Source organism: Echinops telfairi, unplaced genomic scaffold, assembly GCF_000313985.2.
Source record: "Echinops telfairi isolate 266 unplaced genomic scaffold, ASM31398v2 ScPeMD7_9;HRSCAF=40, whole genome shotgun sequence".
Lineage (NCBI taxonomy): Eukaryota > Metazoa > Chordata > Mammalia > Afrosoricida > Tenrecidae > Echinops > Echinops telfairi.
Window position 1 is genome coordinate 23,413,572 of NW_022103906.1, and position 14,794 is coordinate 23,428,365.

Here is a 14,794-nt window from a genome sequence, read left to right on the forward strand (position 1 = left end):
AATTTCATTTATCACGGTAGGGTCTAGAACCAATTAACCGCGATAAACGAGGGTTCATTGTACCTGGAGAGCTTTTAAAAAAATAACAAGTCATCTTTATTTCAAAACAAGTCTATAGATGATGTTTGAGGACAGGTAATCTAGATCATTTGGAGTCAGCTCACAACTTTGAAGCAATGCAGAATTTCTGATCTTGCTAATAAGTGCATTATACTTACTAGGGCATAATATCTGATATAATAAAAACCAAAAGGAACAGAAAGAGCTTTCTGCCTCCTTGTAATAAAACATTTCAACAGCATTCCCTATATTACAAGTGTTCAGGATATAACATACTACTTAAAAGTCTGATAAAGTGTGGGGCTGGCCCCAATCCCAATTATGTGGACCGCCCCCCAGAAGAATTGACTTCAGAGGACAGCACTAAAGCTACAGCTCAGAGAAAGGGGCACGTCTGATCAGAGCACACAGGAGCAAATGAAGAGGGACCGAGGGAGAGTGGAAAACATCCTGGCCCACCAAACCCTGAGGACGACATTCCTGCTCAGAGCAGCCAACGCACAGGGAGGACCATAGGGCCAGCCCCAGCACAAGACATGATGCCCCTCACTGACCCACAGTGCTACAGTGCAGGAATTGGGCCCAATCTGACCCCACCACACCGGGGTAAAACACTAAGGGCATGCAATGGAGTAGCAAGGGGAGCAAAGCAATGAAGTCCCTGGGGAATACAAAAATAGACTTTGGGGCCAGGGTGTGGCACCCCCTCAGACTCGACTGGAAAACACTCCTAAAGGTCAACAAACAGACATGGAACTATTTATAGGCTTTTTTTAAAAATAGTTTTTTATTGTTGTTGTTTGCTTTAGTTTTCTTTTGTTGTTTTGTTTTGCTTCGCCTTGTTTTTGTGCTTATTATTGTCTCTGCATGTCTATCTAGATAAGATAGGTGGGTTAATCAATCCAGTGGAGAAAACAATGGGGCCAATGGTTAGGAGTGGGAGACACACAGGAGAGGTGGAGGAAGGGAAAAGAAAGGGCGTGTAAAGCAACCCCAGGGACAAGGAAACAACAAATGATCTAAAATCGACGGCGAGGAGGGTGTAGGATGCCTGGTGGGGCTTGATCAAGGGCAATGTAACCGAGAGGAATTAGTGAAACCCGAAAGAAGGCCGAACATGATAGTGGGACAAGAGGAAAGTAAAAGGAAATAGAGGAAAGAACTAGGAGGCAAAGGGCACTTATAGAGGTCTAAATACAGGCATGTACATATATAAATATATTTATATATGATGATGGGGAAATAGATCTACGTACATATATTTATAGGTTTAGTATTAAAGTAGCAAATGGACATTGGGCGTCCACTCAAGAACTCCCTCAATGCAAGAACAGTGTGTTCTATTAAACTGGCATTCCATGATGCTCACCTTCCCGACCCAATCTGCTGAAGACAAAGTGGGTGCATAAGCAAATGTGGTGAAGAAAGCTGATGGAGCCCGGCTATCAAAAGATACAGCATCTAGTGTCTTAAAGGCTTGAAGATAAACAAGCAGCCATCTAGCTCGGAAGCAACAAAAGTGACATGGAAGAAGCACATCAGCCTGCGTGATCATGAGGTGTCGATGGGATCAGGTATCAGGCTTTAAAGACCCAGAACAAAAAATCATATTGATGTGACTGAAGGGGAGGGCAAAGTGGGGACCCAAGCCCATCTGTAGACAATTGGACATCCCCTTACAGAAGGATCACAAGAAAGAGATGAGCCAGTCAGGGTGCAGTATAGCACCAATGAAACATACACTTTCCTCTAGCTCTTTAACCTTCCCACTATCATGATCCCAATTCTACCTTACAAATCTGGCTAGACCAGAGGATGTACACAGGTACAGATAACAGCTGGAAATACACAGAATCCAGAACAGATAAACCCGTCAGGACTAATAATGAGTGTAGTGATACCAGGCAGGTAAGGGGCAGGTGAGAAAAGGGGAACAGATCACAACAATCTACACATAACCCCCTCCCAGGGGGATGGAAAACAGACAAGTGGGTGAAGGGAGACATCAGTCAGTGTAAGACATAAAAAAATAATAATTTATAAATTATCAAGGGTTCATGAGGAGGGGAGGCTGGAGGGAGTGAGGGGGGAAAAAATGAACTGATACCAAGCACTCAAGTAGAAAGAAAATGTTTTGAAAATGACAATGGCAACAAATGTACATATGTGCTTGACACAATGGATATGTGTATGGATTGTGATAAGAGCTGTACGAGCCCCCAATAAAATGATCTTAAAAATAGTAATAATAATACTTTTTTTTTAAAGTCTGGTAAAGTCTATTCCTGCATCATTTCATCCTTTGGTCACCCCGAGAAGGCACTTACCTGTAGAAATAAGAGCACCCTCGGACAGTGTTGTGGGTATAGTGCTCCGCGGTCTTTTCACTGCCATAATCCTCCGAGGGGTCAGACCAAAGCAGGTCACACACTGGCCCAAAGGCTGGCGGCTCTTTAAACCTGTCTAACTAGAAGACACACAAAATCCAAAGGAGAAAAAAAATCGTTAAAGCAAAAGAGCTCCTGGAAATTGGTATGGGTCAAAAGAGAAGGCAGCACTGAGCCCCTCAAACATCTTCCTGAAAGAAAACATCAGTAAATTATAACTACTTGGGATCAAACTGAGCATAGCAACTCAGGGGAGGAGACAGGAAGTGTAGGGGCAATGAGTTTATATTCATGGAGGAGGGTCTAAATGAGTCCACAGCTCCAAGGATAAAATCAAGGCTGTACATGCAGACATGATTGAATTGGTACATGTTTTGCTGTGTGTATATTCTCAACAAAATAAAGATTTTACATCAACAAATTCTAGGTGTGCATTTTCTTGTCATTTTTCTATAATAAATGCCCCTGTCTTCTAGACATATTGTGGAAAGGACACATTTCACATCGTCATCTTTAAAGCAGTATTCAGATCGTACAAATGTAAAACTCAACTTTTATAGTGATCAACCGTTATTTAGAAAGATTATTCAAAATTAATTTCAACTGCCTAGGGAGCCAATATTACCATGCAGGCAGGTTTTAACAATAATACTGCTCTTTGTTTTACTGCATTTCAACACTAATGTCTTCATTTGTAGAAGGCTATTTTGCTGCTATTTTCTTTGGTAAATGACTTTTGAGCTTTCATGTCTACTCCCTGTAGTGGAGGCATTTCAATATAACTTAAATTAACTCACTTTCCTCCTCCAGTTGCTGATTTAGTTAAAAGCACAGACGCCAAGGCAAAACAAGTCACAGGACTGGCGGCGTGCGAGAAGGGGGCTTCCACTAGGTGAAAGGGGAGCTTGCCAGTGACACAATTCTGAATTATACAATTCAGGACTTAGGACAGAAAGGGTAAATTCTGGTTATTTCAAAGATAAGAAGGCAGCAGGAAAGGTAGTACAGGCTGTCTGGCAAGCCCACATTGAGCAGAATAACTGTAATCCAGAGAAAAGTTTTATATGTTCTAGTCGCTGTGTGAGATAGGGCAGTGTAGAACAGGTCAGTGAAAAATGACTGAGCATCAAGTATGCGAAGCTTGAAGATACAGCCGCTTGGTCATAGTCACCACTAAGTCAGCAAGCGCAGCAAAGACACTGTACGTCACAACGTCAAAGTCACAGAACTTCAGAGCATTAGTCCCAACATTGTCACTTCATGAAGAAAAAAATGTGACTAACGGGTAAGTGATGTGATCAAGGTCACATAGTTAATTCATGGCAAGAATGGGATTAGAATCCCGGTTTCTTTGCTTGCGAGAGTATCAGGGTTATAAGCAAAGAATGTTATGTGTTGAGTCAGGAAAAGTACGAACTTTATCAAAAGTGATGGGAATTTTCTGAAAGGTATCAAAATGGTCACAGCAGTTAGCGCTCTCAATGATGGGCTTGCTGAGTACTTGTATTTTCCTATTTCTGATTTTCTGTATTTAAAAATGTTCAGCAGTAGGAACACGGTAGCTGATCGTAATAAAAGTACACTAAAACATGTATGACATGGGGATAATGAAAGATCACTTACTCTCCTAATGTCGTCTAAGGAAGTGATTTCCGGGGACATCCCTCCATGTACACACAAAAACTGCTGATTTAAGAGGGCAGCAAGAGGAAGACAGTCAAACGTTTCCATGCATGCATCATACACTTCTTCCGAGTATTTGATTCGACCTATTGGAAAAGAAATACAGTTAAAAAAAGAAAAGGTAAAATCTAACATATATGCAGAAGGTTGTAAGCCAAGAGACTAGGAAGCTTATTTCAAAAGCTGTTTATGTTGGAAAACTTGAAATCATCTCTGTAAAGAGGTTTTCTGAAGGGTTAGCAAAACCTTTTTCTTTAAAGCAGTGGTCCTCAACTTTCCTACCGCCATGACCCTTTCATACAGCTCCTCTTCTTGTGGTGACCCCCCCAACCATAAATTTATTTTCATTACTACTTCCTAGCTGTACTTTTGCTCCTTACGAATTTGGTGACCCCTGTGAAAGGGTTGTTTGACCCCCCAAAGGGGTCGCAACCCACCGGTTGAGAACCGCTGCTTTAAAGACAAATTTGACCTTGGATTAACTTTCTTGCTTTGTTCCCCTGGAAACTGTATAAAACAGACTGTCAATAAGGCTTATGGTAAAAGCGATTCAATTAGCAAAGGGAATCATAACTATAAATACCTGGTGGGAAGCTATAGCTGTGGGCTGTTCTGAGGGAGGTGACTCATAACCGGGATGTCCCTGGCTGAGACTGGAGGGTAGCCACGTGAGGCTTCCTGAACTAGGTTGGTTCTGACTCTGCTCCAATGTGAGCATTGTTTCCTTACTTGTCAGTAGGATCTGCTATAAACTATCCAGGAAGAACAGGTCATGGAATAATGAAGTGGAACATTGAAGATGGGCTTTAAAGAGAAAGGGAAGGTTTTCTTTGCCCTTGAGCTTGCCTTTCAAAAGCCAAGTCATGCATGGGAGTGAATGCTGGTAGAAAAGGCCAGGAGCCACATAGGTGGGCAGCTCTGCAAAACTGTGAGCTTGTTCTCTTCCAAGACTCCATGAAGCTGGAGCCGAGTTCAGCAAATTGACGGAATAAAAGCCCTATCTAGCGAGTCTGAGTGAAGGTGCGCTGGACACAGGTGTGTAACCCGTTGGGCTACTAGCCACAAGATCTACCAGCTACTCCACTGGAGAAAGAGACTCCCAAACCCACAGAGGCAGCTCCCTCTGTCCTATAGGGCCGCTATGAGTCAGTGAGTGAGCGAGCCTGTATTATGTTGGTAATTATTCTGTATTTCCCTTTGTGTACGCCTAGTTTTTACAAAAGAAAAAAAAAATTAGACCTCAGGGTGTGGCCTTGGCAAGGCTATGGAGTATGAATGTGAAGGGCGATGGCCCAGACTGGACCAGTGTGCAGTCGAGGGCTGGCAGGGAAGATCACAAAGAGATCGCCCAAAGGGATCATATCAATCAATGGACCACATTCCTGGTTCTAAGATCCTTCCACCCCCGAACATGTGAAGATTCTCTTTTCTTTGCCAACACTGGGGGATCGGGGTTTGGGTTTGTTCAAGTCTGTGGGTTCGTGAGTGCCCTTGTGTTGCTACCGCAGTGTGTTGACTCTGATCCTGCTGCCCAGGGGTGGCAGGGAAGCACTGTGCTCCAAAGGTTCTTAAGGGCAGAATTTTAAGAAGTGGAGCACTAAGTCTTTATTCCGAACCACCTCTAAGTGGACCTGAATCACCAACCTTTCAGTTAGCAACTGAATTTGTTAACCATTTGCACTATTTGGGGACTCCTTTTTACAGCTGCTTTTAGCTAAACACGAAAATGGAATTTCTTTGAAAGAGTTTTAGGTTCACATAGAAACAGGAATTTGGGTTGCTCATTATGCCATGTCCATAAACTAGCTCACATTGATAAAGTATCTTTCAACTCTAAGAATGGCAAACGCAAAAATCCCTGCAGCCTATTCCCAAAAGGATGTCAAGCCAAGGTAGAAATGGCAAACAGTATAGGAGGTCAAAAATAAAATTAAGCAAAAGGAAGTTTATATTATTAGGTTACTAAACTGGGTTGTAAAATATTACCATTTTAAAAGTATACAAATATGCATTATAAATACAAAAATTTTAATTTTTCCTCAAGTGTAAGATTGAAAATTATATTTCTCCTTGACTTGGTTTTACTGTATTTTCTAAATTTTTATGAAGAATGCATAATCTTTGTATAACAGTATCTGCTATTATATTACCTTTATTATCAAAAGTTCTTAAAGGCTCACAATGGGGCCACGAGTGTGCTAATAAGCATCTTACACAGCATACTGATTTCAAGATGGATGCTGGAACCAGATTGACTCCCTGACTCTCAATTCCAGCCACATCACTAATCATTATGTGACCTTGTCCAATTTATTCCACCCTCTGTGAACTGGTTTCCTCATCTATGAAATGGGCATAATAGTATTATCGACCTGCATGATTGGATTGCTTTGAGACTTAAATGAATTCATTATATGTAAAATTCAGGTGTTCTACTTTCATTATAAATGTTATGAAACATAGAACAATGATTTCTACATGAAAGAAAAAGGCACCACAGCTATAGGCTCATACTATAAGTTCTATAATATAAGAACTATAATAATAGAACTATAAGTTCTAACTAGTATCAATAATATTAACACAACAATTTCCCCATGTTCCTGACACCAGAGCTAAGTGTTACCTGGCTACCACTACCAACTGCTCTGGAAGGGATCACGTTAGAAGGCAGCATGGGAGAAAGTGTGGAACAGAACTGAAAGTCATAGAAAAAAAGACCAGGCTAATTATTCAGATAGAGACTGGTGGAACCCTGAAGACTACAGCCATTCACTGCCAGTGAAGTCTGGAACTGAACTCACTCCATGGCTCAGTTTATAGCCAAACAAGGGGAAAGTCTAGTTGGGTAAGAAAAACACTGGGGAGGTCCCACTCCTTCCACTAATCAACCATTTGGAATCAAGTGGCAGCATGTACCTAAGGACAAAGTTCAGAGGGTTAGGAAGGGAGGAGGAGTGGAGATGGGAGACACAAGAAGTAGCAAGAGCGGGGCTTCTGTGAGAATTACAATTCATGATATTAAATGAAGTGTGCTCTGGTGCATGCTAGGCCTGATCTAGTTTTCAACATGTTCTGTATTGTTGTTTTGTTTGATTTTGATTTTGTTTGTTCACAGTAGCGTGTATCTCAGAGACGTTATGCCATTGAAGTTGTGTGTATGTTTTCCTGTTTTCTGGTGTATGAAACCCAGGATTGATAAACCTATAGGGACGGCAAGTAGAATAAGGGTTGGGGAGGGAGGGTTAAAGGGAGATGATGTCAAGGAGTACAGAGAGAAAAAGAATATTTGGAAGCTGATTGTGGAAGCAATTGTACAATTCTGCTTGACGTGACTGAACTATGGAATGGTATATGTATTAACTCCCAATTAATAATAAATTTAAAAATACATATATATTTTTAAGAAGAAGTATGTATACACTATTGAATGGAAAAGGGATTTGCTCTGTAAAGCTTTACCCAATTCACAATAAGACGGTTTAAAAAAAATCAGGAAAGGTGTGTATCAGGGTTGTAAAACAAAAGTAAAATACAAAAAATAATTTTTCACAAAATTCTCTGAAACTAATTTTTAAAATCACTCCAATTCATAAGAAATCACCACCTGGTATAATTGTTTTATTTTTTATTTGCTTTAATTAAAAAAATAGGTCATACACATTTACATGGTTCAAAATTGAAAGGTTACAAAAGGTATACAGTGAATGGTTACCACGTACTCCTCTCTATGAGCAGCCAATAGTACCTGTTTTTTGGGTATTTTTGCATATGCTAGGTATATCCATATGTATATACTCTATGTACACACATGGGAAAAACTATGCATTTACATGCAGATTTATACATTTACTCTTTTCACAACTCCTTTCGATTTTTACATAAATGGTAGCATATGTACACTACTTTGCATTTGCTTTTGGTACTTAGATTTTTAAAATCATGCCACATCTTTTTATGATGAGTTTTTTTTCTTTTTTAAAATATCTATATGGTACTTCTCTTTATAAATCTATCATAATCTAACCAGACTAGTATTTTGCTACTACAAATAATGCTGCAATGAGCCAAGATCAAGACATGTAATATTTGTTTATCACAAGAATAGTTTTATTAGCAAAAATTATGAGCTTTTCTCTAATCTACTTACTTTTGAAACTCAGACCCAGAGCAGTGAGGTGAAATCATAAAAGCACTAGGTTTCTTTTTCCCCCCCAAGCATAAAAAGGAAAATAAATGTTTTTTTCAAAGGCAAACGATTATATCAAAAATTAAATATTACTGTCCTTTGTGACTCAAATTACTTCTGCATTTGAAAGAATAAGAAAAAGGTAAAAACGTCCTCCCAGTATAAAGCGATTCAAGAACTGACGTTGAAAAGAAAAGGCTCTCCTCCCTGTTGGGAACATGACAAGACACCAGCTGCACAATCTGCAAGGAGGCTTCACTTAGCCGTAATTATAAGCTGCTGATGCTAAAAGCCAGAGTGGCCCTTTAAGAGAGATCAGCTGATCCCTGAAAACAGCCATGGAAGCTGCACACATGGTTGTTTCTGTTTTGTTTTGCATGGTTCTTTCTTATATAGAAATAACTTAGATCACATTTAACTATGTGCGCTTGTTCCAAGATTTCTGTACACCAGATGCAGTGTTAGAGTGGAGCTGAAATGGTATCTTGGTAGATATGAAAAAAGAGAGCAGCCTAATTGACAGTTGAAGCACGTGAAAAGGCAAACACCCAAGATAAGAAATTCCGTGCAAAAATGAGACACTTAAAATGTTCCCTGGACCTATTGTTCCCTCTCTGAAAATAACTTCAACCAATTTTGCTAGTCAAAATAAGAACTCCAATAAAACACAGAGTTAGATAAAATGTTACTTTAAAAAATGCTGCACCACAACTTAACAACTCAAAGACAGATAACCCAATCAGGAGAGGGGCAAAGACTTGAATACACCTCTCAGCAGAGCATTCAAAAGGTCACCAAAGTGGGAAGATGCTCGACAGCATTAGCCATCAGAGAGACGCTACTCAAAACCACAATGGCTATCAGTTCGCTCCCACCAGGATGGCGAAGATCAAAGACAAGGAACCAAAGACCCAGAAAATAACAAATGTTGGTGAGGCTATGGGGCAATTGGCACTCTTTTGCATCACTACAGAGAAGGCAAACCGGTATAGCTGCTGTGAAAAACAGCGTAGCAATTTTCCACAAAACTGAAAACAGAGCTACCACATCACCCTGTAATTCTTTCTCCTAGGTAAATCAGTATACTAAAGAACACACAAACTTGGAAACTGAGACTTGTATGCCAATGTTCAGGGCAGCACGATTCACAACAGTCAAAAAAAGGGGGAAAGAAGCTAAAAGTCCACAGTGATGGCTAAACAAAATAGGATGCATGCATACAATTGAATACTACACAGCTGAGGGGAAACGATCTGGATACACGCTACAATATAGCTGGAGCTTCAAGACACTGTGCTGTGTGAAATTAAGCCATCCTAGGGCAAATGTTGCATGACCTTACTTATATAAAAAGATAAGGATAGGCAAATGTACAGAGATGGAAAAATCACATTGATTAAAGGAAGGGTTACCTATCTGATCAATGTAATTACCATCAAGAAGTTGCACACCTGTAAAAAGCATAATTTGTAGAAGTGGTGTGTTGACACCACATGGTCATAGTTTCATGGGACATCCCAGATGATTGGCCGAAAAACTTGGTTAACGCGGCTGTTCTACTTCCTAGTTTGTTGTATCATGCCTGTGCTCTTAAAAGCTTGCAAGTGACCATTCAAGGTACAACCACTGATCTCTATTTACAGAAGCAAGAGAGAAGTGAAATCCTGAGCAGAGAATCCCCCCACAGCCTGCTTAGACCTCCAACTACAGAAACCGTGAGCTCTCTTTTTCATAAAGTGTCTTGTTTGAAGCTGTGATCCTTGGTGATTTGTTGAGTAGCCACAGAAAACAAGTACAGGCTGCATGCAACCTGCCAGGAAGTCACACTGCTGGGTCAAGGGGATGTGCACTGAACATTTCTATAGCTCTTGCACTAGCAATCTTCAAACATTTTACCATTATTTAAACCCTTGCAACAGATGTTATTTTTAAAATCTTGCTAGTGACGATTTGTTGATGTTGTTAGCTGGCACGGAGTCGCTCCTGACTCATACCTAGCAGAAAAAAACTCCCGTGTCCACGGTCACAGGGTTTGCTCCAGTAAGTCCCCACGGGCTACAATGATAGGTAGCTTTCCCACTGACAGCGGACTTTTCTGTCAGAAAGATTGTTTAAAGTGTGCATACGCCAGAATTTAATCAACTTTCCTTTCAGGCTCTGTACCAAGAGGGAGACTGTCATCACAATGCTGAATAGCTACGTAAGTAATACTTCAAATTATGTAAAATAATATTTTAAAATAATATTTTCAAAAATACTGGTACGAGAAAATGTCATTATACTGAGTGAAATGAGCAGTCGGCAGTGCACAGAGCAATAGACTGACCAGTACATGTTGGTCCAATCTTGTTTATAAAATAAATGCAATTCAGCGTCTGAACTACTGCAGCACACATTTTTATACAGAGGGAAAAATGGAAAACTATATCCCAACGAGCGAGACAATGGTGATTATCGCTAAGTAGTATTATAATGGACAATTTATTTTTTAATTTTTTATAATGGACAATTTTAAAACCTTCTCTGGACTTTCTGCTTTCTAAATGTGCCCAATTTATGACTTTATAAATAAGGGGGAGGGGAAGAAATCCAATTTTATTTTCGAAATAATGTCTTAAGAAGTGAAGTCTTGATTATTACCAGGAAAAAACAAACAGGAAAGCCCTACACTCCATTCGGTGTGGTTTTCTGTTTCCCTGTATCTGATTCACTTTGGGTCAGCCTAAAGAGCAACTGAGAAGGTTCTCAAGAAGTGACCACACTTACATTCCTGTTTGAAGGTGAAGTAATCTGTAAGATGCCTGCATTCATGATTTCCTCGAATTAGAAACAAAGTTCTGGGATGATTAATCTTCAAACTCCATAAATACAGCACACACTGCAAAAGAAACCCAAGGACAAAATTACAAGCAGTAAACTTTTGTCAAATGCCACTTATGAGTAGAGTTTGCCAGACATTATCAACAGTACATTTTATAATATATTATACTCAATTCCCAAACCAAACCCAAGATACTGGTTAACTCAATTTCAAAAGATGTTGCAATGTTTCTCAGCATCTCTGGTGACCCCACCAGGCTATCAGCTGCTTTGAAGGGGTCTGATAGTTTCAGATGAAAAAGCAATGGAATACTTTTATTTACATTTTTTTTCAATTTGAAAGATAATGCTTTTTTTCAAAGAAGTCCTACCTTAGGCTATGATGAAGTGAAAAGTTTTAATATGCCTCAACACACGTCCATCAAATGTTTGGGTGGGACTATGCAAATAGGTGTGATAAGAAAACCATCTCCGAAGTACAGAGAGAATTGCCAGGACAATCAAGGAAGAAAAGCCACCAGCAAAGCACATTCAAAGTCCCTGCCTGAATGGCAGGGGCCATGCCATGCCAAGACTGGGGCCTGAAACACGGAGACCATAAGACAGAGCAGAGGAGCAGCGCCAAGACTTTGGGACAGAACAGCGGGCAGGCTTCCTGCCCAGTGGAAGCAGAGGCCAAAGGAAGATATGATTGAAAGGCTGAGGGCTAGAAAGACAGGGCTGCTAGTGCAGAGGTGCTGCTGTGGACCCAAGACTGTGTCCTTAATGATCCTGACTTGTGGTCACCCGTTAATTTCTCTACTAAATGCCCACACGCATGAGTATGATCGGTTAGTTCTGTGCGGCCATTGCAATGGATTACCAAACCCAGCAGAGGGGTCAAGTGCTGTGGGCGGAGCAGTTGTCAGGATAGGTAAAGAAGGATGGAGGGTGGAGGCATGCCTGACCTCTACTTTGTGGCAACTGGCCCTGGGCTGGTGTGGACATGGGTTTTCCTCACTTGAGAAGTCAGAGGAGGTCAGATATGGCCACCTTGTGGTTTTCGAAGAGGCTTAATGACTACTCAGTCTTGGTTTTTAAGCCCATTCTTGGGGTTATTTGGGATGCTGATTCAGAAAGCTGCATTGTATAGGCTGTATTAATTAGCTCTAGTTTCTTAGATATGGTGTTCCACTATATTTTCAGGTATTAAAGTATATACATTTATTCATTTATTATCCAACTTTGAAATATGAGAAGAATTCAGACCCACAAATTACAGGGTAAGACAAAAACAGGAAGAAATATTTGAAAAAGGGGCTAGGTATTAAGGGACTTCCAGGGGAGCTGTCTATGGACCCCGGCAGCTAGGTGGTTTCACAGTGAGCTTTCTGAAGGGTCATGCATCGTCTATGAAGACAATCTGGATTGGTTTGTTTGAAATGACATTCAATTAACGGAGCAGTTTATCTCTTGAAAAGCAAAAAAAAAAAAAAAAAAAGGTTTGATTTTGCTGGTACATATAGAATTTAAAAAGGTATTAGCAAGTGAAAAAATCATGATAGAGAGAATGAACTCTGTTATAAACATATCTTAAAAGCATACCTAACCATTTAAGTGTGAATAGACTTCATTTTTGTTTATCCTCCAAGAAACCATTAATAGTGGTTCCTTTGCAAAGAACTTGTAGGTAGGAGTAAGATAAGGCAGAGACTTTGTCATAAAATCTCTTTCATAAAAATATTTTATAAGAACTTAAAAAATCCCTGTTATTATTAATTGAGTGCAGGTGTACAGATCAGTTTTCTATTCAGCAAGTCATACACGATTCATACACCCTGCTTCATGTCACTGATTGCAGTCCTACAATGAACAGCCCTGGCCCCACTTCCTCCCTCAGCTTCCACTCCTCCTCCTCCTCTCCTAGCCCTTCAGCTCGAAGTCCTGCCCTCTGGATCCAGTGGCTGGTTAGTCTGAGGTATGCAGAGCCCCACGTTGTTGCCCTCACACACTTGGGTACTGCTGGCCTGGGGCACGGGCTGAGAGTTCAGCTCTCAGATCTGGAGAGTGGCTGGGCACGCGCCCCACCGCCACAGGGATGGGGAGGGCCTGTTTTACCAGACTCTACACAACTCGTAAGCCTGGACTTTTTAATGATTTTTGAGTTTTGTTCCACATTTTTCTCAAACTTTATCCTGAGCCTTCTAATGGGACCCCTTTTTAGTGGGGAGGGCGGTGCTCCAGGGACACAGACTTTAACTTTTCATTTACTGTTTCTTTTAACCTTAAACTGTACTGCTCTTTTAATCATTACTAGGGATTCTCTGAGCAGGTTGATTATGAACAGCTTTTGTTAGAATATCTTTAAAAGGACTTCTAATAAATGCTATATTATAAGCCACCATATAAACCTCGCAGTGCCGTATTATATTTTTCACAGTGACCAAATTTGTATTTCTTATTATTAGTATTATGTTGCATTGCATTGCCAATGACTCAAAAATACTTAATAAATCATATGAGAAATAAACAGTCCCATAAATACTACAGTTCTTAATATTGTGACACAAATGGTGACAGACTCTAAAAGTACAGTAGAATGAATCTACGTGACCTGGGACATTTAACCTATGGCTATGTCTTCATTCCAGCAATGACTTGAATTTAGAACAGAATTAAACTAATCATGTCTGACTATAGTTGTGCCCATTTTTGTCAAGGGTGCCAGTTACATGAAGAAGAAATACTCATTTTCCTGTTTTGCTCATTTTGAAAAAAATTTAAATATGTGACAAAAGATGAGTTCTTTCACTTATTAATAATTATACTTCTTATATTGTAATGAAGACTGAAAAAACTGCACGAAGCCCTAGCTCTGAAATAACTTCAATGAAAATATCTTATCTGAATACTACAGTATATGCTTTATTTAGTAAGTGATCAACAGCATACTTCCTAATTATGGTTCTGTGTTGAACCAAAATAAAAGAACCTGGATTCAATTAGGTTGTGGCTAAGATGCACACGCCTTTGTCATAAGCTGTCTGTGCACAGGCAGAAACAGCAAATAGAGCATTTTGTTTTTCCACATGATTAAGTATGCTGGCTGAAGAGAGTAAAGGTACCCCATGAGTTTCAAAATAAAGAATGAGATTTAAATTTTCTTTGTGACCATTCAAATGACTTGTTGCAATGACATATCTCATATTGTTCACAAATTAAATAGGAAATTTTCTAGCTCTGACTGTGATATACTTGCTGCCCTAGAACTTGACAGAGCATATAGCAAAAATCTCTCCCAGAATTCTCTGAAAGGCCACCAAACACCCATAACATCAATAATGGAAAAAAAATACAGGATTTGGGAATAAAGTATCTATCTCTGCTATTATTCAATATTGAAATAAAGGTTTTAGCGAATGGAATTAGACAAAAGAAAACAATTGTGGACTTAAGAATGGGTAAAAAATAAATGAAATGGTTTCTGTTTGCAAATAGTAGGCGATAGTATGTCAAATGGAAAAGAACTCCAGAATAATCAATGATAGAACTAACTCACATATAAAATTGACATACGAAATTAATATCCACTGTTGGATGTTCTGCTGTGTATAATCTTAACAATATCAATAATTAAGACACAATGGCAAGGAAAATCTTATTAACAATAACAACA

General features: G+C 39.7%; 1 protein-coding gene across 2 annotated transcripts in view; it reads right to left on the reverse strand.

Moving 5' to 3' along the window:
- Window positions 1-14,794, reverse strand: part of PPP3CC (protein phosphatase 3 catalytic subunit gamma) — a 100,524-nt gene that overhangs the window by 33,031 nt on the left and 52,699 nt on the right. For both annotated transcript variants that reach the window (XM_045286972.1, XM_004707691.2), the window contains exons 4-6: window positions 11,086-11,197; window positions 4,071-4,216; window positions 2,388-2,527 (exon numbers count right to left, since the gene is read on the reverse strand). In XM_045286972.1, coding sequence (XP_045142907.1) covers window positions 2,388-2,527; window positions 4,071-4,216; window positions 11,086-11,197 — 398 coding nt within the window. The remainder of the gene's footprint in view (window positions 1-2,387; window positions 2,528-4,070; window positions 4,217-11,085; window positions 11,198-14,794) is intronic.